Here is a 27,122-nt window from a genome sequence, read left to right on the forward strand (position 1 = left end):
GTTTATAGCTTCGCACATTTCAGTACGTAGTCGAATACGCAGAACGAGCAAGTCCGTTGCCTATTTTAAGTTTTCCGAATTAAGAAAATGGCATTTTATGTTGTTAACGACGGACGAATCGGCCTTACTTCCGTTTCCGTAAAAATTTCTCGAATTTAAATGAAAGGAGACAAACACAGATTTAAGCACTTCTACAAAAAAAGACTCTGTACACAGTATTTTTTATTTATATGTATATTTATGACAGTTATAAATGATGAGATTTACAGAATGAATTTGCATCGCCTTTTTATCACTTCGAAAGTCGTCCGAGAGGAAGGGACGCGACGCCACGCGTACGCGCACGCCAAGGAAAACGCGAGAATTTGTCGCTAAGGCAAGTCGCCACCACCGTTCTCGCTTCGAGATCACGCTACGAGGTGACATTCAAGACCGGAATTTCGGCTTTTTTCGGAAATTTTCCAGAATATGCCTTCTCGTATGACTGCGTAGGAAAAAAAAAACACAACTTTAAAAAATTAAACTAGATCGACCGGTACTGGAATGATGTCTCCAAATACTACGTACGACAAAGCCTTCGAACGTAACAAAATCCGATTGCGACGAAACCAAACGAAAATTTAAAGCTAAAAACGGACTCGACGGGTGCATCGGCTGCGGTTCGTCTCGCTCGATGCAGAAAGCCGTACGAAAAACAAAGAAAAAAAACAATCTGCTCTCTATGTATATTGTGTAGTATATGTACATAATTATATATATATAAGTACAGAACGTAATGCCCCGAAGGACACCCTGTACTACATATAAGCGTGTATCGGTTCCGACAGTTTAGGCAAACGACATTGCTCAGACGCACACTACGCTCGAAGTGTACGCGTCGTTACGCAACGATCGAATGCAGGCCGGCTGTGGTGTTAAATGCGATGTGGCCGGCCGCCACACGTTAAAAGAAAAAAAAAAATAGAACAAACGCCCGAATCGTCTTATCTCTTGGCTAGTTTTAACACCAGAGACTGGTGCGACCCCCTTTCCGAAATCACCGTCCATTCGGGATCGCTGGGGTCCTCTTCGGGTAGGGATTCGCTGTCCGTAGACGAGAGGGGCGAAGCGGGTTGGCTGACGGGTGTCCGCGCGAAACTTTCCGAGGGCGCCACCACGTGGTCGATCAGGTGGGGGGAATTGTCCAGCATCTTGTTGTAAAGGTCGTCTGGCAGGGGAAAGACGTAGGGCTCGTAGGGCGCGGCCGCTTCGTACATCTCGTCCGCCTCCCACTGCATCTCCTCTGACCTCTCCCTCTTGGAAAGCGACATCGTTCTCTTCCTCTCCGTCCGAAAGCACGGTGTCCCGACGCTCGACTGACTGTCCTCGAAGAACAGCGGAATCGAAGTCGAGGGCAGCACGTTTATGGGAGAGGATGCGTTAATGGCAAGTCCGGAATTCGAATCCTGACCCAAAATGTCCAACTGGTGGGCGAGAGGGGGTCGGGAGTGTTGGCCCCGCTGCTGTCCGCCCGGTCCCCGCGGGATCGAGAGCGACTGCGTCCCAGGCCTTTGTTCTTTGTGTAAGACGTGGCGAATTTCTTCTTTTCCTCCATCTCGCAGATTTGGTGACGTTCGGCGTACGACGCGTCCGACGTGTCTTCCATCTGAAATGAAACGGGTCAATTTTCAATTTGAAAAATACCAAATAAGTACGCAACCGATTTAAGGGGCGAAGACGAAGCGCACCCGTTTATTGCAAGAACTGCGCGCCCCGACCCGCGGATAACCTTTCTTAAAGCTTGAGTGTTAATTTTGAATTCGTGGCACTAAATAAAAATCGAATATAATTTTTACAGTTCTTTATTAGTGTTATCCTTTTATTATTGAGGGTCTCTTGTACAAATACTGCGAGAATCGTGTCAAATTTGACAGACTTTTTTTGCAAATCCACGTTTTGAGACCGCCTGAATCCAAAAAAGTCAAACAGCAAAAAATTCCGTGTGTGTTCGCGTCTATTTCGCTTAATATCTCGGGATGGAGTAAAGATTAAGGAACAAGATTTGGCACGGTGGCTTGTATATATAAAGGGCGTTGATGCTATTAAATTTCGGAGGTGAAAAGTCGAGAGGGTGGAGAAGACAGGATAATAGTGAATCTCGAGGGTAAGACTCAATGAAGATTTTATTCGCTAACATTTACGCTTTTATAAAATTTACCCCACCTTCAAAATTACGCTTTTTGCCATTTTATAGTAATTAAAAAATACAAAAAGTTTTTATAACAAAATCTCGTAACAGATTACGGCTTTTTTTAAATAACTCATAACGGCCGGGAAAATTACACAACCCTCGTTGCTAACTTTTTATTTGGTTAATAAAATTCCGATGTGTTGGCCGACTTGGTGATTCGATAGGCGCGGAAAGTGATCGGACATTACATCTCGAGTTCATTCGAGCATGTGGGCGGAAATTATCGAGGTCGTGAATTTTACGTGATTTCTGCTGTGCTTAAATTACTGTTACAATATACAAAAGAATACCAACACCTACAAAAGCATAAATGTATTTTTAAATTTTCTTTTGGGTGAGGAGTTTATTACTTTTTCTTCTCTCTGATGGTACAGAATTGATTGACAATTGGCAAATTTTTGGATAAGGAAAATCTTGGATCTAATTCCTAGACAGGTAGGAGATGGTGCTATTGTTGTGTTAGGTAGTCCAAAGTGTAGCAAGCCTTTAGTGTTCTCTATACCTGTTTGAAGTTGTCTTAAAGTCCTGTTTTAAGATTCCAGATGGTAATTTTTTTTATTAATTAAAATTGAAGAGAAAGGCCATCAAAAAGTCGCCTTTTATATTCCTTTTAGACTTCTTGGTTGCAAAAATTTTTTTAAAACATTCCTTTAAAATATGAAAAATATCTTATTAAAAAATAAGTCACTTTTTAAAAGTGACATTTTATTGCTTTTCCAACCTTATTATTAATACATTGGAACCATACTATTAATATTTGCTTGAACTTTTACACACAGATAAGTGCTGGTAATACATAAATTTCAAGCACAGGAGTATTCCAAAACATAAAAGTGAATAAAAGATGACTGTTCGATACAGTTTTCAATTTTAATTAGTAGTTTTAAATTTTTTTAACAGCGTAGACATGATGGAATGTCCATATTTATTTGGACGTGAAAATAATAAAGATTCAAAGAGGAAGAGAAACAGTTTAATATCATTGTTTAAGAAATTAAAGATCCTGCTGAAACTTGCAATAATGCAATAGAAATCCCATCAACATCAATCTCTTTCCCAACTGCAAAACAGAAAATCTACAGTGCAAAGCTGGTGCGTAAAGTGCAAGTACGCAGATTTAATTTAGTGGCCGTGAGTCATTGGAGTCAAATTGTGAGAAGGACGGCAACATTAAATTGCACGAAAACCCTAATGGCACGATATTGTACTGCAAACAGATTTGCTCTGGACGTGGTAGACTAGTTAATAAACCAAGGAATGTTTGGTATGTGAATTGCCTTGGGAAACAGTACAAAGATGGTGATATGACATACTTTTCAAAACTAATTGAGTCATTTCTACAGGATTAAAAGGAATGGAACTAAACACAAAAGAATGACTGATTTTTGAGAAACACGGTGTACTGTTACATTCCAGATAAAAACAATTTTTTTTAGTGGATTTTGTTACTAGAGAAATGTACAAAATGTATTAATGACCACAAGATTCTAAAATTCATATTACAGCTGTGTTTACTAGTTCCTCAGTTTGAAAATGATTCTTGTTATAATGAGTTTTCCAACAAGTTATAGTTTCTAATGGTATGATTTCACTGGGTCTTGCCTTCAGGAACCATAATAAATCTTAAACTTCAACTCAAAAGATAAATTTTTAACATGCCAAGAATACCCGAATGAATTTGAAGTTTTTTTAATTAAAGATTATCAGAGTAAATTCCAGTACTCAGTTTCTGATAAAAACAAGTTCTCTCTTACACCAAACCTATGACAAATATCTCTTAATCATAGCCACTTCTCGTGTAACTATAAACACAAATACATTGAAAAGTGAACTACAGAAGTTGAAGCAAAATTGTTAGTTACAAGATTTGAAAAATATGAAACTGCCATTTTGACTGTCATACAGAACTGACTTTTTCAAAGAATAAATTATGTTTCCAAATCACTGCAGAAATCTGAAGCTACATTGTTGAAAGCTATTGGATTACTGCTCCTGCTCGAAAGTTTCATTTTGGAAATTAGAAATTCTCTTGCACTGGGAAGGAACTACTTGACGTAATAAAAATTATTTTGGAAACATTATATGCCATCTACAACAGATTAAAGGCAGAATTTGATAATAAAACTAAACCAACTAAACAAATTGTTGATATTTTTGGAATTTTCTGTCAATATGTAGATGAACATAAAAAGCATGCATGTTTAAACAGTTTGATGTAGTTTAATGGTGATATTCTTGTCCAACTCTTCAAAGACAGAGTTCATCAGTTCCTTCATTCTGTTAGATTCCAAAGTCATTACTCCATCTGCTTTACACAAATATGTAACCGATGGATTACAGGTAACATTTATTAAAAATGAGGATTTAAGTATTTACATGTGTTTACACCATCAGGTTAAAATAGTATTGTCTAGATAGTATTAATAGCTAAAAAACATTTCCAACATTTTTCAAATTTTTAGTTGAATCAAACTTGTTAATTTAATGAATTTTATATTTAATTTATTATAGCATCCTCATATTTCCTTACATGACTATGAACACAAATCCTTTAAAAATACATATACAATAGAGAATCGTTAATCGGAACGCCGGTAATCGGAATGGCCGGTAATCTGAACGATTTTCAGTCGGACTGTGTCGTGCTTAATCGAATGTTTTTGATACTAGATTTACTTCTAAAGTATAATTTTCATGTTTTTATGTTCTTCAATATATTTATTTTGTTTGTACAAAATAAAGAAATAATTTTTAACGATACAATAGCCTCAATTATTTTTATAAAAATTTTTGTTAGGCTTAAAATCGACAAAAATTCAACGCGAAGCGACACGCAACGGAGAAAAATTTGAACATCGGACAGGTTAATGTATTTTTTCGTATATAATGGGTAATCGGAACAAATGACTAATCGGAACAACCCCAGTCCCCAATTGATTACGATTTTCGACTCTCTACTGTATATGTTAGGCCCAAAGACCAAAATCGCTCATTGAGGGGGAAAAAAACTACCACAATGCATTGTGGCTAATTCAAAATGGCCACAAAGCAAAATTAGCACTGTGGCATTTGTAAAAACAGCCACAACATATTGTGGCTAACATCATTAAAGTCACGACACAAATTTCGCTTTGTGGTCGTTTTGAGTTAGCCACAACGCGTCGTGATTGTTTTTTTTTTCACTCAATGAGCAATTTCAGTCTAACATATACATGAGACAAAATCTATAAAAAGGTACCTTAAGTCAGAAAACTCAAATTTTTCATTTTTTGAGTGCATCTTATTCTATGGACTAAGAAAAGAAATTTATAAAAAAATTTATAGCCAAGTATTGCCAAACATTAGTAGAAACATTTGGCACTGAAACCTAAAAACCAACAATTTTAACTGCATTTGGACCACACTTTATGCCATAAAGCAATATATATTTTTCCAACTTAAGGTACCTCATCACAGATTATATCATAAATACAAGTGTATATTTTTCATTTGTCCCTATAATTTTTTCATCACAAATACAAGTGTATATATATAAAAATTGATTATTAAAAAATTGGGCAAATATCTTGTACAAAGTCTATTCAAAAAACTCCCAAACTTTTTGAATAGCGCACCTCAATTTGGTTATTTTTTAATCTGCTTGGAGGCGTTGTGTCTGCAGAAACCTTCTGAGTAACCTCCTTCAATCTGTTCGTTCATATCTTGTTTTGGTGATTAGTTACAGCTGTTTATGTGAAGGGTTGTTTATGGGGTTTGGCAAAAAATCAGCAGAAATGAGCTCTTTGAAGGAGCAGCATTGTTCTGTGAAATTCTGTGTGAAACTTGGGAAATCCTTCATGGAAAACTTCACAATGGGTGGGTGAAACATCCCCCTGCCCCAAAACAGTTTGACAAGTTCACTCAATTCACTCAAATGTTAAGGTAATGTTTACTGTTTTTTTGATGCAAAGGGGGTTGTGCATCACGAATATCTACCTACAGGCCAGACAATCAACATGGAGTACTACCTGGAGGGTTATAAAACACCTAAGAGACAGAATCAGGTGAAAACGGCCCAAACTTTGGAGGAGCGGCGAGTGGTTTTTTCCACCAACACAACATACCAGCTCATTTGTCCCTCAGAACTCGTGAGATTTGGCCAAAAAACAAGACCGCTGTGCTTCCCCACCTCCCTACTCATCTGACCAGGCCCCGTGCAATTTTTTCCTGTTCCCAAACTAAAACACCTGCTCAAAGGATAAAGATTTGCCACCATTCCAGAGATAGAGAAAATTCGACGGAGGAGCTTATAAGCATTCCGGAAGAAGCATTCCAGGACTGTTTCAAAAAGTGGAAACACTGTTGGGATAAGTGTATACGTTGGGGAGGAGACTACTTTGAAGGAGACCATGACCAATAAATTGTAAGTGAAGTATTTTTTTTGAAATAAATAAAGTTCGGAAACTTTTTGAACAGACCTTGTATTAATATTAATACAAGATGGTAGCCTAACTGCCTGTCCTTAGCTAAACTTTAACTAAACTAAGTAATGTGGCCTGAGTTATAGCCTGGAAAAAATATCCATTATTACATATATATTTAAATATTCTAAAGTATTTCCCCTTATTAACTTATATCAACTTTTTCTTAAATTATCCTATTTTATATTTAAGCAGTCCCCAACTTTTGGACATATAATAATGTAGTTATTTGACATAAAAGTTTGTTCACAGAGAGCTAAAATGGAAAATAATAAAATCTATTAAAAGAGAAAAACTGAGTTTTTTACAGCAATCTGTCAAAACAAAAAATATCTTAAATAATGTTAAAACTGTAAATTAAATAGAAAGGACACAAATTTTCAGAAATGATTTTCATGATAATGAAGCCACCTTTTTGCACAATAACTTAAATTTTTTGTTAGCAGAAACTGAGAAGCAATTTAGTGGTATCAAAGTTGTCCAAAAGTCAAGGACTGCAATACTAAATAATCAGATTTTAGATGAAAGCTTAGTGAAAACAATTACCTCTTCAGATTTTATCTTTCCTCCATTTTCTTCCATATCTGCAACTGTTTCATCAATCAAACGCCACCTTAATTAATAATATATTCGTTTAATGTTTTATATGCAGTGAAATTATTATTGAAAATAAATATTTTTAATTATACAATTAATTTTTGATTAAAGTAATTAGAAATATGTGAAATCAATATTTCACTGGCATCTTTCGTTCTTAGTACTGTAGAAAATTTAAAGACCATTGATGACAAATGATTGAATATTGTAGATTAATAAAAGTATACAAAATTCAGACTCAAGTTTAAACTCAATCAACCAAAAATTATTTAGAGTGATTTTTTTAAACCTTTTTCCAAGGTTAGAAAATCTTTCAAGATTAGAAAAATTAATGGACCTTTAACTCTTCAAAAATCACAGTTAAAATCAAAAGAAAAGAATAAAATAGTTGGTTTGTGAAGTTGGGTTTTTTTTAATACATTGATTTATATTTGTTTTAATGCTAAAAGATGCTATTTAATTTGACTGAGTTCAATGGATTGTTCAAAACATGTAAAAAAAGGGGGAGAGCAAGCCTCAATCTAACTTATCTGTAATAAATTGATATGATTCAAAACCAAATGAATCTACTCAGATTTGCCACAACACTATACTAATGCCTTATTACAAAGCCATCATCAGCATCACTAACTGGATGACACAAAATAAACATCAAATATTAGAAGCATAAGTAAATCAATGTAAATTTTTGTTAACTAAATAAATTCCAATGTTTCTATTTAATGCTGCAATTTTTATAACTAAAATGGTATTTGCTATAATATTCTCTATCAAGAACTAGCAAATTTTATTAAAAGTTATACTTAAATTTTTCATAAATTTTGAAAATACATGAAATTCAGTTAAACCTATTTAATTAAATAGCATGTTTAAAATGTATTTTTAAAGATTAAACCTTAAAACTGTTAATTTCAATACAGAGATTTGTTTCATAAATTTGAAGTTATTTCACAGCATGCAACTGTTTTTAAAAATAGTTAATAAAATATAAACTTTTTGTAAATTACCATTTTATAAAAACACAACAATTTTAATTAGTTAAATAAAAAACTATACACATTTTCATTAAACTGTTTTTAGTTCTTTGTCATAATTTATTTGAAACGAATCATAAAGTGAAATAAGCTGTTCAGTTTATATTATGATTTCTAAATCATCATCATTCAATCACTGACTTTTCATTGAAAAACAAAAATATTGACTACATTTCATATTTATAAATCCAATTAAAAAAAAAAAAAAATACACACAAAAATTAAAATACCAAATTCATAAAAAATAAGATATCTACAGTCTGTGGAAAGAATTGACTTGAGAGCAACGTCATGCAAGATGTTGCTTCAGTTAAACCAATTTGCAATTCCCTGATGACATCAGCACCTTTCACTTAGTATGTCAGGCAATATGTTAATTTTACTCTCTCACTAGATGGCAGAATGACTTTTTATTAATTGTGTTAATTTTTTTATAGCGTTCATTAACTGTAAAGAATCATGCATTTATAACTATCATTATAGCAAACTTCCTCATATTCCAATGCCAGAACATAAAGCTTCCATAACACTGTTTATAATAATGGTGACATGTTTAAAAAAATGAAGAAGAAACCGGAAGTAACTTGCCACAACTAAGCAATCAATGGCTGATGCTTATTAGTTAATACTCAAATAGATTCTTTCCGTAAACAGACTGCAATGTGTATTGATAGTATGTATGTTCTGAGAAATCATCATTATAGTAGGGGGAAAAAACAATAATGCAAAATAAACTATTATGAAACACCCAAGTGGAAAACAACTTTCTTAAATATTCAACATGTAAGTAAATACAGTAGAATCTTGTTTTAACATATTGCAGAACAATGAATCCATTGTTCTGCAATATGTTAAAACAGTCTCGGTGGTCTTGGAATAATAGATTTTCCCCATGTCCTGCCAAATCAATGTAATTTTATCTCCTTTTAGTGAATTCTTAATGCAGAATACAGTGGGTAATCAGTTAACGAACAAATTGGATAATGAACACTTTCGCGAAAGATTTTTATGTTTGAATAACAAACACAAGAAGAAGTGACGTAAAATAATGAATATCGATTCAAATTGTTGCCTGAAGACAAGAGAAAACCAAAGTTTTCAGAGTGCAGGAGACGTTGACATTGATGCTCAACCCAGTACAGTAGAACCTTGGTATACGACCTTAATCCATTCCTGATGTTTGGACTTATACCGAATAGAATGTATACCAAACCAACCTTTCCCATAAGAAGTAATGTAAAAATGATTAATCTGTTCTCATGTAAAAAAAAACCCTCTTCATATGATATATTAATGGGTTGTAAAATAATTTAAACACTGTTTGAGCACATTAATAAAAAAATAAATTTTATTATAGATTTTTAAAATTATTACAGTATATTGTATTATATTATTTAAATCATAAAATCAAATCAAACCAAACCCTCCTTAATAGTAAAAATCTGTTTAGAAATTGATTAAACCTCTTTCGCAACGTTAGCAGATTTAATAATGTCTTTATTTCTCACGATTGTCGATATCGTCGTTCTCGGAATACGATATGCAACAGTTAAATCTCGAACACGCATGCCACCTTCATATTTCTCAACAATCTCTTTTTGCAGTTCCATTGTGATTCTAGTCATTTTTTTAGTTTTCTGTTGCTTTTCATTTGCCTTTTTGCAATCCATGATTAATAAAAATAATAAAAGTTTTACTTACAAATTAAAATCAGAAGAAATTTAACAAAGTTATAAACCGTGGCACCGCGAACGTCTAGTCTGGTCTAGTACACCAATAGTGCTACTTGTTAATAGATGGCACATATAATTGGATTAAGTCATATACCAAGCAAAATTTGTTTCGTCGAAACAGGATGTATTCTGAATTGAACGTATTCTAAAGCAGACATATACCGAGGTTCCACTGTATATACTGATCAGATAGTATTCTTCCGAACTTTGAAACCTCTTCCTCGTAATACCAGCCTTTTATTTTTCTGACAGAAGCAATTCTTTTATAGTATTCACGAGACTGTCAGGTGGGTGCTTGTTAAGTTTTGCGTCTGTTTTCATTTTCGAAAGGTGAGAGTATAATAGCAAAGGTAGAGAGTGGGCAGAAGATGTCTGATGATGCTGGGCAGAATGGCTTGAATAGGTCTACAGTAGGCCACAGCTTAATCTTTATCTAAGAAAGATACTGTATAATCAAGAAGACTCAAACAGCTAAAGGAGTAACAAAAATCACATCTGAGAAATAAAGAACATTGAAGAGCTCATAATGGAACCTGAAACTGATCTGACGACAGAAGAACACCAAGAAACTTGGTAAGCTATTTTTCTTCTGAAAAAGAGGATTAATGCCGATATAGGCTATTAAAGATCTTTTGAATAAGTGGGAGGATGTCAGAACAACAGTCAACAGTCTTAGAATGGCATCCAAACAAAGGTGAGGTTAATAGGCTAGGCACTCTACAATTACAATGCTATTAATTACTTTTGAAAAATCCTGAAGAGATTGACTGAGATCCTGTCTAATGTCAAAGCAATTGACATTAGACAGATTCTTTAACTCCCACAAATGGAAAAAACACAACTAATAAAAATGCAAGACAGTGTATATATGTATATTTTATTATTACATATAAATAAACGTAGTAAGAAAGTATATATTTTTTATTTTTTGGGGTCTCCAGAACGAATTAATCAAATTCCCATTAAAACCTATGGTAAATCGATAATCAGTTAACGAACAAAGTCTTGGAACAGATTGTGTTCGTTAACTGATCACCCATTGTAATAAATTTTTTTCTAGCCCCATATACTGTATCCATCAGATTTTTTCAACATTAATTAATACTTGGGTGTTTCAGTGTAACAGATTCATTAGTAGAAGAAGTAATTTCCAGACTTGCACATGTCTGCAGTAAAGGTGTGTGGCAACTTGGGACTATCACACCTTGGAATCACACTATTGTGCTCATTCAACATCATCATTTCATACTTATGATAGTGTATACAATTTCCATTACATATATGGCATAATGTATGATCTTGTAACACACACATTTCTATAGAATAAAAGAAGATCTCAAGAAACTGAATAATTTCAAGTACAGGCATTTCTTATATGTAGTGGGTTAAAAAGTAAATAAAGTTTTTGAATAATGGATATTTTCCTGAGTGTGTGGAAAATCCATTGTGGTATAATGGATTCACAGAAAAACAAATTATTTTCGAGAGCCTAAATGATCTGTTAAAATGAGATTCTATTATATATTTATTGTACTGTACCCCTTATTTAGGTTCCAACTGAAATTTAAAAAGAAACAATTGAATGTTTCCTTTATTAAATGAAGTGCATATTTTTCAAAGTATCATTTATAGGAAAAATAATAATTTCTTACTTTGGAGTAATTATTTCTTTATACTGTAGCTTTTCTACTCTAGTTGATGATGCAATACTGTACGGAATAACAATATTGTCTATGTCAAATGCACTTTCACCTCGTCGTCTTCGTAACATGTCTTGTAATATTGATGGTCTTCCATTAGAATAAATACCTTTAAGTACAAATCATAGATATCAGAAAACAAATTTTATTTTTATTATTAATAATAATAATAATAATAATAATAATTATGTTGGGTTAAGTGAGATATACTCGACTAACACCGGTGGCTGTGTACTATGCCGGACCAAAGTCAAGGCATAGTAACCAAAACAGAAATTAAAGAAGTGTATCAGTGTGTGTGTCTGTATTCAGGAATTTTCTCACAATATGACATGTATTCAATATAGTGGCCTTCTGTAGTGTGATGTATGTTTTCTATTCAATTGTAATGTGCCCAGGCTTTTGTGTAGTATGTGTGGTATGACACCTGTAGAGGAGAGAACAACAGGTACAATAAGCACCCTATCCATCCTCCACAGATGCCTTATTTCCTGGGCGAGTTCTGTGTACTTGCTAATTTTTTCAGTGCATGCGTTTTGTATATTGTGAGTGTTTGGAATGGATATGTCTATAATGTATGTGATTTTATTGTGTTTGTCAATGAGTGTGATGTCTGGTCTGTTGTGGTAAATTGTTTTATCTGTGATTATGGCTCTGTCGTAGTACATTTTGTGCGTGTTGTTTTCCAATACTGTCTGTGGAATGTATTTGTAGTATGGTTCGTGGATGTCTACTAATTTGTGTTTCTTTGCAAGCTCTTGGTGTATTATATTTGCTATTTGATTATGTCTGTGTAAATAATCTGTCTGTGCCAAGAGCTTGCAACCAGAGGTGATGTGTTGTATAGTTTCTGGCATGATGTGACATTTTCTGCATGTGTCATTTGTGAGTGTTGCATCTTTGAGTATGTGTTTTCTGTAGTTTTTAGTATTTATGACCTGATCCTGTATGACAATCATGAATCCTTCCGTCTCCCCAAAGAGGCATCCCCGAGCTAACCAGCTGTTTGACGCAGTTTGTCAACAAAATCCTGGGCCAGATCATAAGGATGCCTGCCATGGAGTGCCTTTCGAGCCCACGATTGCTTAATGATGTCTGTGCTTTTTATATGTTGTGTTGTGTCCATATGATGTGAATGTAAGTTTAATGGTGTGTTATTCGAATCTGCTAGAGTTACTGCTTTATGTAACTGTGATTTTTCTTGTTTTCTGTGGAAAAACTCTCGCAGTGACTGTATTTGTTTGTAGTGAAGGTTAACTATGTCAATCAGGCCACGTCCGCCATCTTTACGTGGAAGGGTTAATCTTTCTGTGGCGGATTTATGATGATGTTGTTTATGCTTAGTAAGTGTTGTTCTTGTTTTCCTTTGGAGTTGCTCAAGATCTGTGTGAGTCCAATGTATAACTCCAAAAGAATATGTGAATTATTAATTATTATTATTATTATTATTATGAAACCACATTAAAAAATTTAATAATCAATTGTAAAAGTGAACATTTTAAACCAATATTTATTTTGCCTGTGTTAATCATCTTCAGGTTCAGAAATAAAATTCTAAAATATAAATATAGTATAACCTCCGAATAGTATAACCTCCAAATAGTGGAAACCGTCAAGACTGAGAACTTTGTCCACTATTCGGAGGTACATGCCAGAAGCCATATTGTATTCTAACCTGGTCATTATGAAGTGAAGTATATGATGGATTATGAAAACATTTAATTTTCATTATGAATGTGAAAATATCAAAAAATAGACATACAATATACAAGAGAGCTTCAAAAAGTTTGTGGAAAAAGGATAGTATGAAAAAATGATTTCAGTTATAATGTTTATTTTTCAACATATGCTCCATTAAGGTCAATACAATTCTGCAAATGTTGATACCAGTCTTTAAGTCCGTCTGAGTAGAACTGAGAGTCTTGTGATCCGAACCATGTCAGAGCAGCTCTTTTTACATCGATAATGTCAACGAAAAACCAAAAACGGTGCGTTATCTCATATAAATAAAATTGTCACAAACGTTTTCAAACATAAAAGTTCATCATCAGGTGAAAAACGAACAAATTGCAAAAAACGTTTGATGGAACAGTTTTCAAAAGAGCTGTGCGAAAGATTCTAAACGAAACTTGGGCGAATGTCGTCATCGTTGCGCATGGGTGGAAGTATAAACTTTTCTGTAATGTCATCCATCGTATATGAGCATTTGCCATGCGACGGATATCGATAACTCCTCTTTGCTGTTAATACATTTCTTATCTCGGACGGATTTGTGTATATAAATAGCCTCCATCCATCTCAAATGGTGTGAAGGGGTGTGGTGTGGATGATCTTGGCCTGGTCAAACATTGGCTGGATATCTGGTTCTGTGGCGTAACATGCCAAAGCTGTAGTAAATCTCTGGTGGCAGATGTCCGCTTTATGTTCTTTAATTCTCGCTCCTAAAGATCGCTTTGTGGAGCCGATGTACCATAAATCTTCCTTGCATCTATAATCTTTCAGTGGGATGGCATACACTCCAGATAGCTTGTTTTGGTTGGGGCATTCTTCGCATTACGTAGCAGCTGATATATATTATGGCATCTTTTATAGGTGATGCTGATTTGCCTCTTCCTGGCAATCTCCAAATAAAGCTTTCTTAAATACGGATTACAGGTGAGTGGAATAGTGTCTTTATGATCCGTTGTTACTTACTCCTGCGAATTGGTTTGCGTTGACAGTTGGGGATGACGCAATCTTTTGGATAATTTACTTATAAGGTTATAGTAACTATGGCGTTGAGCAATATTAAATAAAGTGTTCATCTTGTTTTTAAGAGCATGCCTTGTTGAGGAGTGGGTGTACGCCCGTTTTACTAAGGTGTTGAATGCTGCTAGTTTGTACTGTACAGGGTCACAAGAGCCTATGGGTATGTACAATTGGTCTGCAAGTGGTTTCCTGTATACCTCCGTGATGATCGACATTCCTTTAACTATGATATCATCATCAAGGAAATGAGCATGAGTCATTCGCCTGTTTGAAGGCCAGAGTAACGCCATAGCTGTTGTTATTGAATGAGTCAATGAATGCTGCAATGTCCGGCTTAGTCTTCCACAAGATGAGTATGTCATCCACATATCTCTTATAGAGCAGTATATTGTGAAGGTGGGTAGGAAGGATTTTATCTTCTAGTTGCCATACTACCAGTTTGCACAAATCTCCTGCTACCGGGCTTGTTGACTTCGAAAACGTTTGTGACAATTTTATTTATATGAGATAACGCACCATTTTTGGTTTTTCGTGGACATTACCATTTATTTATCATTGTATGCAGTTGACGTCTTTTTACATCTTCAACTGACGGAAAATTGGTATCTTTTAACCCTTTCCATGCTGGCGATCTACAGCAAATAATTGAGTAGAATTCGTCATGTGGCGCATTTTTTGCAGTTTTTGGATAATTTTTAAATCGCGATATTTCGCTTTAAAATCGCGCTATGTTTAATCTGTTTTTTGCGTTTGATTGAGAACATATTACAGTTTACGATTGTTTAATTTTTAGTTTAATAAAAATTTAAAATAATATTAAAATTTGAAGCTTACTAACAAAAGAAAAAAATAATTAATTTACAGAAAATCGCTAAACTTTGTACATTTGTTAGTTAGATACATCTGTTTTCTTTTAAATAAAAGAAACCGCAGCTCTCTAGCTAGAGCGGGGGAGAAGTTATTGCCATTATTTACACTATGTCTCTAATTACTTGGCAGGGAGGGAGAAGGACCTATTAGTTTTACCCGTATTACTTGGACCTTCGAATATGATTGTATTCTTTTTCATCTGTGATTTATTTAGTAGATTATACCAAGCAAAGCAGAAGTCGTTCCAATTAATGTTTTGATGCATTACCCATGCCCATATGGGTAAGAAAGTATAAGTGTGACTGTAATTATCTAGTATGCGTTTCCAGATAAGTTTAGTATCAATAGGTCGTAAACAGTAAAGTTTACAGTTATTGATAACTGTATCTAAGTTGCTTTTGATGATCATAAAATCGAGAACATGTTTGAAATATATTTAGTGCTAAAACCACAGGTGCAGTCACCTGTGGTTTTAGCACTAAATATGTACAGGTGAATATATACGTTTTCTTTTCTTTATTAATAATAAAGAAAGTGAAACCTAATCACTAATGACACCTGACAGGCATTTTAGTTAGTTTATATTTATTTAATTTTTCATTCATTTTATAAATTTTAGATTTTATATTAACTTGTTTATATGATTATTTGTATATACTTATTTCTTTCAGTTTATAAAATTATAAATTCAAAAAATGTTACTGATATGTTGAAACATTCCAGTTTAGAATGTTCATTGAACCATTCTATTTAGAATAGTGTAAAACCTAAAAAAGGACCCTAAAAGAGGCCTAGAACATTTGTTGTTGTTTAACAAAGATCATCATTGGAAAGGTATAAGGATGTACTGTGTTTATTACTATTTCTAAAAGTATTAAAGTTCCATTATAGTCAAAAATTACCAGGAAATATGTAAGATGGTAATAGCTGGTGGATATTGTGCATTTGGAATCTCTAATGAAGGTTGGTTCAAAGTTCATAACTTCAATATTTAATTAAATTAACATTAATATATTCTTAAAAATAATCTGGGAGCTTAGATCAGTATGTTTGGTTTTTCAAGCTTTATTATAATAATTTTAACTACAATAAAGTAACTATCATCATACCAAGTCAGTTAAAAAAAAACTTTGTTCCTTAAAAATAATTTATATCTAGAATAATTAGTAAAGGAAATAAAAATATTCAACATGATTCTTTGAAAGCATTAATACAATTAATTGAAAACACATTTTGAAGATTTCAATTACTTTTAAGTATTTCAAGTAATCATCAATACTCATTCTTTCATTAAAATGCTAAGCAATTCCAATGACAAAAAATTTAATATAATTTACCTCCAGATGCTTCAATATTTGTATAACTTGAACCAGGAATAGGCGAACTGGGTTTTGAACTTCCACTTGATGCAACAGACAGGCTCCGTCTTCTGTATTTTCTTTTTCGCTGAGGTACTGAAAAAAAAAACAATAGATGTAATTAGCAAGCAAGATAATTTACAAATCAATATTTATAAATTCATTTAACTGCTATAATATGCATGTGTTCTTCTGCAAATTATATAAATCCTTTTCTCGAAGGAAAAAATAAAAACAAAAAAATTGTTAATCCAGAATTACATCACAAATTTGGAAAACAAAAGAACTTATTTTTCAAATCCTGATGTGAACAGCCACATTTCTTGTGGCAGTTCACATCAGGCTGTTCCAACATGTAAAGAGCTTGCTCATCCTGTACTAAAAAATCTCCTGACCCTATTTGCTGTAGCCATCCAGCAACAGCAGCTTTAACTTCATTAGTAATAAAATGGCAATTACATTTTCCTATATTTGAAGAAGCACACATGCAAGTCAGAAGAGGCCAGAACCAAGCTGAAAGGGAGGAAGATAAAGAATGTCCCATTGAAATGTCTACAACAAATTCACATTTCTTTATGTCATATGCAGTCATATGATATTGCCACAGAGGAAAATAATACTTGGTTAAGGTGTCCAAAATGTTCTCTCCTAAAAACCACTTTAAAGCTTCAGTAGGTGAAATCTTTTTTGCAAAAAAAACTGCTTAGATTTCTTCACAAGGTCACTTTTCTAGCCTTGTCATCATTTGGAAATGGTATGTTAACTGTCTTGCACTTGTGCATCATTCCAACCATTTATTTTGCCAATATGATAGCAATATTATCTACCTATCTTTAAATTATAGTCAACAGTGCATTAGTTTTTAAACCATATGATTAAAAACCAATGCACTGGAGTTTATAGTTATTTTTTATCACCCCATATATGTACTTAAATATTAAGAATGTACAAAGTTTTCAAACAAAACTGAAACTTTGATAAAACTGAAGTAAAATTTAGAAGTGAAGATTAACAAACACACTTTTGCAACAAAAGAAATACAACCACTTGCCAGCATTATTAAAATTTACTATTAACCTACAATCATAAGCAATAGAGGCAATTTTACACACCTATTAGTTTTTCATGGGCATTTTTCACAAAATTGGCTTACTTACCTGTGCTTCCATGGTATCCTCATGCTACATGCTATCCATCTAACTAAAAATTTTCCCTGTTTATCAGACCTCAAAAACAGCTGTGGAAAATTGCCACTTTACATACACAATTTTTCTTCGTTGTCAATTGCAGGTATAATGCAGCAATTTTATTCTCAACATATTTTTGGTGACTGATGCCACTAAAAATGAAGGTCATACACAGTTGCCACAAGAGGAAATCATGATCTCATGGATGTTTCTCAGCTATGAATGGCATAACAACATGGCAGTCTGCAACTCACAACCATGAATGCTTGTCTCTAAGATAGCTTAGAGAGCTATGACCTTCAACAATTTAAATGTTTTTATGGCTTTTATTTTATGCTTAAATAATAGAAAAATCACTTTCTGTCATTCTGAGAAACATCACAACCTTCTTTTCATTTATTTCCAATTGAATTCATTTCACATTAGCTCATGCTATTGCAGAGTTTGCAGGCTCCTATAGAAGCCATTGAAAAGATATTGCTCTGTAAACAAAACAATGTGCGATATTGAAATTTGGCACATGCAGAGAAGATATATTTAGGTTATTTCAAAATTGTCAAATTTGAGGAACAGCAATTACATGCAGCATAATTACACATAAAAAATTGCCACCTTATGCATGCAATCTTGAAAAAACCTGCATGTGATAGTGGGTTAACACACAGATGAAAGAATTTCATTGATAAATATGGATAATTAATACAACAGAAAAGAAAATGAAAATTATACACAGTCCATGAAAATTAAAATTGCAAATGTTTGAAAACTTCACAAAAGTTTATTTCATGTTTGTTACAGCTTCTGATACACTATAGTACACATGATCACATACTAATTATTTGGTTATATCAAGCATTAAGATAACAGTACACATTCCTAATGCTTTTCAGTTAACAGAAAGTTCTCTTCTTACTATATTTTCTTAAATTTTTTTATAATTATTATTAATAATAATATTGATATTAAAAACACAAATTTCTTAATACATTGTCCTATGTTTTTAGTACATTTACTATTCAGATAACCATCACATTCATTCTGTCATGCACTACATACACTGATAATGGCAAAATTAGTTAATTTAATCATATCTTCATATGGTAATAATAAAAGCCAAAATGGAAAAAACAAAAATATTCTTACATAATAAATCAAAATCATGTTGTTTTCTTCTTCCAATTTTCCCTCTTCTCTTCTTAGACGCCACCAGTTTTTTACACGTTCCATGTTTACGTCCGCAGAAATTTTTTCGAAATTCTTCATAAAAATATTATGATAGAATGTGATTTGAAATTAATTTAATACTCTTATTAATACTATAAGTACATTATAAAATAAAATTATAACGTAACTTCAGTTATTAAACAGTAGTAATTATTGGATTTTAATACGGTAGTCTTGTATTTATCACAAAATATTATGAACAATTGCCCATCATGACATGAGAACTTTTGGTATTACTATTTATAAATTAAAAGATTTTGATTAAACTGAAGTCTTAACTTTGATAAAATTCTGTAACGACTAAAAAATGTTGTTCTTATTTATATATTGACAATTCAGCAAAATGTACAAAGAAAGCTTAGCATTCATGCTAAAACTCTTCACATGCCTGCCAAATTTTAATGAATTATCACATTACATAAATAATCCTGTTGAAAATAGTATTTTCACCCATTTGCTTATAACATTTCTCATCGAAAAAGAAAGATTGTTCAGATATTCTCACAAAAAATTCTATTCTAAATACTTTTATTTTAAAAATTAAATATCAATTTTTTATTTTAAAAAATTCAAGTTTAAAAGACAAGACAGTTAATTACCCTATTTAGTAAAACTGATTTTATAATCCATTTATTAGTTACATTACATAAATCACTGCATCAACTTTATTTGATATTAACATTAAATATTTATTAACAACTCATCTTAAATACTAGAAAAAGGAAGTTTATGTAGTAAAATTTTAAGTTTCTATGTTAATTAATATTCTATCAGCTGAGCTAGCCTAACCCAATAGGTGCCAATGAATTTAGAATATTTGTACTGACAAACAACTGAATGCATAGCATTTTCTACACATTTCTTGGGAAACACCCAAAACAACAATAATACTAATTTAGAATTTTGCAAAATTAAACTTTTGCCAAAGTAAATTCTCAAAGATACATCTTTGACAGTTCAGTAGTTTATATTAGTAATACACTTTCTCCTATATTTTAATTATTAGGACTTATACATTATTAAAATTCCAAATATTTGTTAAGCAAATATTTCATCTTTACCTTATTCACTAAAATTTGTTTAAAATATTCTAAACAAAGTTAATGTTAAATTTAAAATTATATGCAAGAAAAATTGATAATTACTTGCTGAAGACAAAAGTGTTTGTGCTGCATTTCTTGCTAATTTGAAAGAGTGCTTTTTTGCTTGGTAATTGAGTGACTTAGGAAGTGAATAATGTGATTTCCTGTAACAGAAGAGGAAATAATTAGAAAATTTTATATAGTATATACTATTCTATACTTAATAGAATGTTTCATCAGTTATTTCCAACTCCACGTTACATACAAAGAAATAAATGCAATCCCATTAAACAGGTTGGTTTATTTAAGGTATAAAACATTTTGAGCAGACTCATTGTCAGATACAATCTTTAAACTCAAACTTCAATTGTTCAATTTAGAAGTTCAATTTGGTGGAACCATGATGATGATCATCTCTTTACCACAAGCTTGATGTTTTAAATTTGCACAGTATCTGTAAAGGGTTAACATATGGCATTAGTTTTTGTATCAGTTCATTATTTTGGAAAATGAATGATTCCACAAAAAGTTTCCTAATAATTTTTTAAAGCATTTTTCTTCTTTTTCAATGAACTTCAAATGTCCACAGATTCATGCATATATTGTGTGGGGACTGCATAAAACTTCAAATGCTCAACTTCTGATTAAAACATTTTTTTTTCAAAAGACGTATTTGATAAAAGATTTTGACTTACATAGAATCAAATACGCGATAAAAAAGAGGGTTTCCATTTAAGAAAATGAAGTTGATCACACTTTCACTGATTGTTGTGCCATCTGTGACGAAACCAATAACCTCATCTTGTTAGACTTCAAGAGAGCCACATTTTTGGTTCAATAATTTTTTGTAGGATGTATGTTTTTCAAGTTATATTTCAGTTGGTTGATTAAAATGGACCAACCTGTATATTACCAGTGTTCTAAAGCAGTTACTAATAACTTAAGGAAACTGCATTTAAAATTGTTTAGTTTTAAAATGAAGTTGGAAGATGAATCTAGAACTCTGAATATTGGTTTTTAATATATGATTTCTCAATTCTGTATTAATGTAAGTGATCTTATACTTCATTCATGAATCTATATTAAAATTTAATGACAAATAAACTACAGCAGAAATTAATTACCACTACTTACTTTTTTACGTATAAACCATATTGGTTGGCTGATTTTCGAATTTCCATATTTGACATCAATTTTTCCAAGATGAGATTTAATGAAATATCTAATAATACAAAAAGGAAAACATATATAAATTTTAATAAATATAAAGCATGATATGATAAACATGTATTACAATATAATAACATACAGTATAGAATTATTTCTAATACAATATGCTTATACTTGTATATAAAGTCAGAAAACCATTGCATGTACACCTCTAGTGTTTCTGGTTTATCCAATTAAAGATGAACTTTTTCAAGGTCATTCTGACAAGTAATTAATCAATCTCATTGAGGGTTAACACACTTGACAACATAATTAACATTCTAAAAACATCATTATAACACATTTTGGCAGCTAAAATAATTATATATATTTAAAATAATAGCCGTAGCTTGACTATGCAATATTTAATCTTATTTACATACAACAGACTGTTACTAATAGAATCGGAAGTAAAAATGGCACTACTGCTTTGCTGTATTTACTTTACTTTTTAACTTCTACAATAAATAAATTCATTTTACAAGAATGTTACTTGAATTAATATAATGTTTAATTATTACATAACCTTTAGATTTAAAGACAGTAGTAAACTAGATTTTTATGTAACTTTTTAAACAGTAACTGGACAAACAAATAATTGTACAACCTATTGGATGGCCTGACCATTATGATCAAGTCTTTTGAAAGTTCATTTTTTGTCTAATTACATATAGTAGCACAATTTTTACTACATTCAATCTATATATAAAAAAAGTTAATTTTAAGTATAAGTAAGTAATGTTTCAAATAAAGATTTAACATTTCATAATTCTTTTTAACCTGTAAATTATCCATAAATAGCCTATAGCAGGGATGGCAAACCTATGGCAAGTCAACAGAAATCATATGCCACATAACCTATTACGCAATTTCAATTTATCACTTGTCTTTTTCAATTACCCTTTCAGTTTATCACGTGATCATTCTTTTTTCAATCAGCTTCTTTATATTTTTTCTAATTAAAGATTATTCATTTCATTTCTTTGAATATCATTATTTGAAGTCTAAAATTTCAGCGCACAAACGTTTTAAAGACAAGTATGCTTATTATATGGCACACAGACTCAAAAAGGTTTGCCATCCCTGGCCTATAGCAAAATTAATTAATTTTTTTAAATCTCAGAGTAGTCTCTCTCGGACATACTAAGTTATCCGAAACTTCCTAAAATCGAGGAAAGCTGCTAGTTTTAATTATTTTTATGAACTTCACAATATTTTATGCATTTCTGAATTTGAGTTTAGTTTGCTTTATTTTAATCTGTCTCTTCTATCAATTAACTTTTTATCTATCTGTATTACTAAAGTAAGTGAAAGTAAGTGATGTAGTACTTTAAATTCCAAATTGATAATTATACAGACATATCAATGATTATAAAGCAATCGTCAAAAACATTTGACAGCATTCTTAAACTATTTTCAACTTATGAATATTTAGAAGTATGTTGACTGGAAAAGATTGCCAACTATTGGTTTAACTCATTTAAAATGAAAAGCTTTCCAAATATTTTCATTACTTTCTACTTCATTTAATATCAATTCTGCTGATAAGATTAAGCTACTTCAAATTAAATATTCTTGTATTTCATTTTACCTTAATCATATTCCACAGCTTTTAAAAATTTGATGTATTTTATTGAATCATAAAATTTTAATTATTTTTAAAATCTCTTTAAACTCTAGCTTTTAAGGAAGTTCAATATTAGTTTTTAATGTTGAAAATGCTATCAATGACACAGCACAGCAGCTATAAACAAAAATGAAAAGAAATATGATAGGAATAAAATTTATTTTTAAGGCAATTATTTCTGTAAGAATTGTACAAAGAATAAAAAATTTAACAGGAAGTTTTTATCTTTGCCTCAAAGAAAAAATTTTACGATCATGTCGTTCCAGACTTAATTTTCCAATCAATCAGCATATCTTCCACTAGTTCAAATCCGCATATTGAAGTAGCTAGGTAAATGCAGATATGAGTTTTTCTGATAACTTTCTTAATTATTTGTTATCATCTGTCATTTTATCTTTCAAATCATGGGCTGTAAGAAGGAACTATGTAATAAGAAATGCTTACTGGACCTAAGTAACAAAATTAAATATATTCACACCTTTGACGTGTCCAGCATAACGTTTAATTCTATAAAAACGTTTTAGATCCCTTCAAGAGATCTTCAGTTAATGTTTACAAAGAAATGAACAAAAAATTCGAATTTAAAAAAAGAACGAATATTTCAAAACTGGTCATGCATCTAACGGTAAAAAGACGTAAATCCGTTCTTAATAACAGAAAATTTAAACGTCCAAAATAATCCTAGCACACGTATATAAATTACCCAAAGGTAAAAAACAATATTAGACAGGAATAAAGTAAAGTGGCTTCTGCGGAGTCGTAAAATTACATCATATCCGTTTTATAGAAAGACTTCCAGGCCGTGGATAAACTGTCGGAGTCTCTATGATTAATGCACTGTTTGTTGAGTTTGTCGAGAACTATGTAATGATATGAAAAAGAAATTATTACAATGTTACAAAAGGAAAAAAAACTCACAGCAAAAAGTTGCTAAATTGTTCAGTTTAATTAACTCAGAGCACAATATCTGATCTTTGGGAAAAATACAATACCATGGGAGATGTTATTAATCATCCACACACTGGTTGTCATAGAAAGACAACTAAGAGAAATCATTAGTTTCAAACAAGCTAATCTCTTGAACTTAACAGGTGGGCCATCTTAACAGGTCCTCCCGCAGTAAGAGAAATCATAAAAATCAGCAAAATATTTGCTTAAAAAATAGTAAAAATACTGAAAAACATAAATGATGATGGAAGAAGACAAGCATTCAAATTTCTGAAAGAACAGTATCGTGTCGACTACAGTCTGACAGTTCTGATGTTAAAAATAAGTGAGATTCTACAATTTTTAATTATAATACTAAATTGTAAATAATTTAATTATTATTAGAAAAAAGTTTTAATTGACTAAAAATAAGTGCTTTCAATTTATTCTACACAATAATTTAATAAACAAGACCTTCTAAAAAGGAATGCTACCATTTTAAATTACTGTAATTATGTTAATTATTATCCAAAAAATATGCATTGTACTGTACATCAATTGATAGAGTAATTGTCAGAGTTCCATCTACTACTTGCATTTAAACATATTTTTTTTGGTCTACTGCTTCTAGAAGTGGTGTGAACGAAATTGGCAACTCTGCAACAAATAAGGCATTCTGTGTTTTGCACTCCACAAATTTGGAATCAGTCATCATTGTGCAATAATAATGGTTGCCTTACATGGTGGATCACTTCGAAATTGTCTGCAAAACTCATGTCACACAATGATAACATATTCCAAGTTTGCAGACAGCATAGCACAAAAACACATTCTGTTGTAGATGTTTTGTGTTCTGTACCCCTAGAGAAGATATTTGAATGCAGATAGTACATAAAATTCAAACATTTACTCTGTTGATTGATGTGCATCAAATACTTCTCACATAAAAAAAAAAAAAATCTTACTCCTAGAACCTATATTAGGTTTGACAAAAAAAGGGGGGTTCACCACAAATGTTTTCGAACTGCTGTGAGTTCTTCCTCAGGTGTAAAACAAAGTTTCTGATGGGATGGAGCGATTGGTTAACAAAATGAGAAAAAAATATTCAAAAGTGTAACATGAGCTGTGCATGCATAATCGTAGGGCTACCAGATCTTAACAATTAAAGTTCAGAGTCCATCAATGCCTGCCAGGCTACAGACAAAACTAACTCATCTTTAAAACTGATGCACGTGTCGTTAAGGATCAATTTGTGTTGTTGTTGATTACTTCTCAGATAATAAATAATATAATTACAGTAATTTAGAATATTAGCATTCTTCTGGAAGACCCTTTATTTTGATCCTTTGCACTCGACAGATTATCAAAAATCACCTACAGAACCCATCTCCATGCTATCAATAAGTTTTAAAAATTCTAGTACAAACTATAAACTAAGTTTTATATCTTAAAAATTAGAGAGACATGCCAATGATTTGGTAAAGACAAAATTGAAATCAATTGTGTCAATCTACAATGATAATTTTATTATGCAGCTGAAGTAAAATTCATTCTCTTTTATATAACAAAATTTCTTGTTTAATTTTTTTATCTTGAAAAGATTGTACTGAGTTTACAATTTGATTTAAATATAGTAAATATTAAACAATCAAACAATAAACAATTATTTTTCCAATAATTTTTCATATTCATAGATTTAAAAATAAGTGCATTATGCAAACACAAGATTATGCAGTAAAGAAATATATAAGACAACTTTTTAACCCAGGAAAATCTTCTCAAAAGTTGGGGGTAGTCTTATAGGACAGGTGCTGCAGTCGGCCAGGACGCCTGGGGTATGGATAGAGATAGAGCGGTGCTGTGCCCAGAAAAACACTCATCTTTCATCTGTCCAGCCCACCCTTGTATGTATCTTATTACCGTACCTCTTTCTCTGCCTCTCAGATCTCGCTCCTGAGGACTGCAGTGAAGCTGCACAGGCATGCATGTGCGAGATCTGAAAGGCAGAGAAGGAAGTATGGTAATAGGATACAAGGGTGGGCCGGACGGGTTTTGATGGGGTTTTGACTGTTGGCCATAAAAATGTCCAACAGTCAAAACCCCATCATGGCTCCATCAGCAAGAAGAAAAAAATATGAAGCTCAGTTTCAAACAAAGTTGTAAACTTTGCCATGGAACATAATAACTGCACTGCTGCAAGACAATATGGAGTAACAGAAAAGATATTCAGGACTGGAAAGCAAATGAAAAAGCATTAAAGAGTATGCCAAGGGGTAAGAGTGCATTAAGAAGAGGCACCCCATATTGGCCAGAACTCAAAAAACTTGTAGCAGACATGGTGAATGAGCATTGCCAAAACAGTTATGTAGTGACACAAAATAAAATACATTTGTTTGCAGTTCAGTGGGCCAAAACTAACGCAGATCAAAGCAACAGATTTAAGGCCACTGTATCCTGGTGTACTAGATTCATGGCAAGGCATAATATGGTACTGAGGCAAAACATGAAAATTGCCCAAAAATTACCTGCAGATCTTGATAGCAAAGTAAATACAGTAGAGCGTCGATAACTGGAACCAATTGGGGACTGGGGTCGTTCCAAGTAGTGATTTTTTCCAATTTCCGATTATGTACGAAAAAATATATTAACCTGTCCGATGTTCAAATTTTTCTTTGTTGCGTATCGCTTCCTGTTGAATTTTTCTCCGTTGCGTGTCGCTTCGTGTTGAATTTTCGTCGATTTTAAGCTTAACGAAAATTTTTATAATAATCATTGAGGCTATCATATCGTTAAAAATTATTTCTTTATTTTGTACAAACAAAATAAATATATTGAAGAATATAAAAAACATGAAAATTATACTTTAGAAGTAAATTTAGTATCAAAAACGTTCGATTCAGCACGACACAGTCCGACTGAAAATCGTTCCAGTTTCCGGCCATTTCAATTACCGACGTTCCACTTTTCGGCGCTCTACTGTAGTTTCCATTGATACATAATACAACAACACACTAAACATGGCTATGCATTAAGTAGTATTGGATATATGAATGAAACTCCAGTGAATTTTGATATGGTTGGAAATAAAACTGTCCATCAAAAAGGTGAAAAAACAATTTTAATTAAAACAACAGGA

At 32.2% G+C, this 27,122-nt stretch overlaps 1 protein-coding gene across 1 annotated transcript in view; it reads right to left on the reverse strand.

The window, feature by feature from the left end:
- Positions 1-202: 202 nt before the first annotated feature.
- LOC136987078 (KAT8 regulatory NSL complex subunit 1-like) overlaps positions 203-27,122 on the reverse strand; it is a 55,164-nt gene continuing 28,244 nt past the window's right edge. Inside the window, 8 exon segments of the mRNA XM_067284735.1 lie at positions 203-1,477; positions 1,480-1,645; positions 7,237-7,303; positions 11,707-11,863; positions 16,710-16,826; positions 19,061-19,174; positions 20,287-20,387; positions 21,358-21,445. Coding sequence (XP_067140836.1) covers positions 984-1,477; positions 1,480-1,645; positions 7,237-7,303; positions 11,707-11,863; positions 16,710-16,826; positions 19,061-19,174; positions 20,287-20,387; positions 21,358-21,445 — 1,304 coding nt within the window. The 3' untranslated portion in view covers positions 203-983.

This window comes from Centruroides vittatus, unplaced genomic scaffold, assembly GCF_030686945.1.
Source record: "Centruroides vittatus isolate TY-2023 unplaced genomic scaffold, ASM3068694v2 scaffold_1444, whole genome shotgun sequence".
NCBI classification, from domain to species: Eukaryota; Metazoa; Arthropoda; class Arachnida; order Scorpiones; family Buthidae; genus Centruroides; species Centruroides vittatus.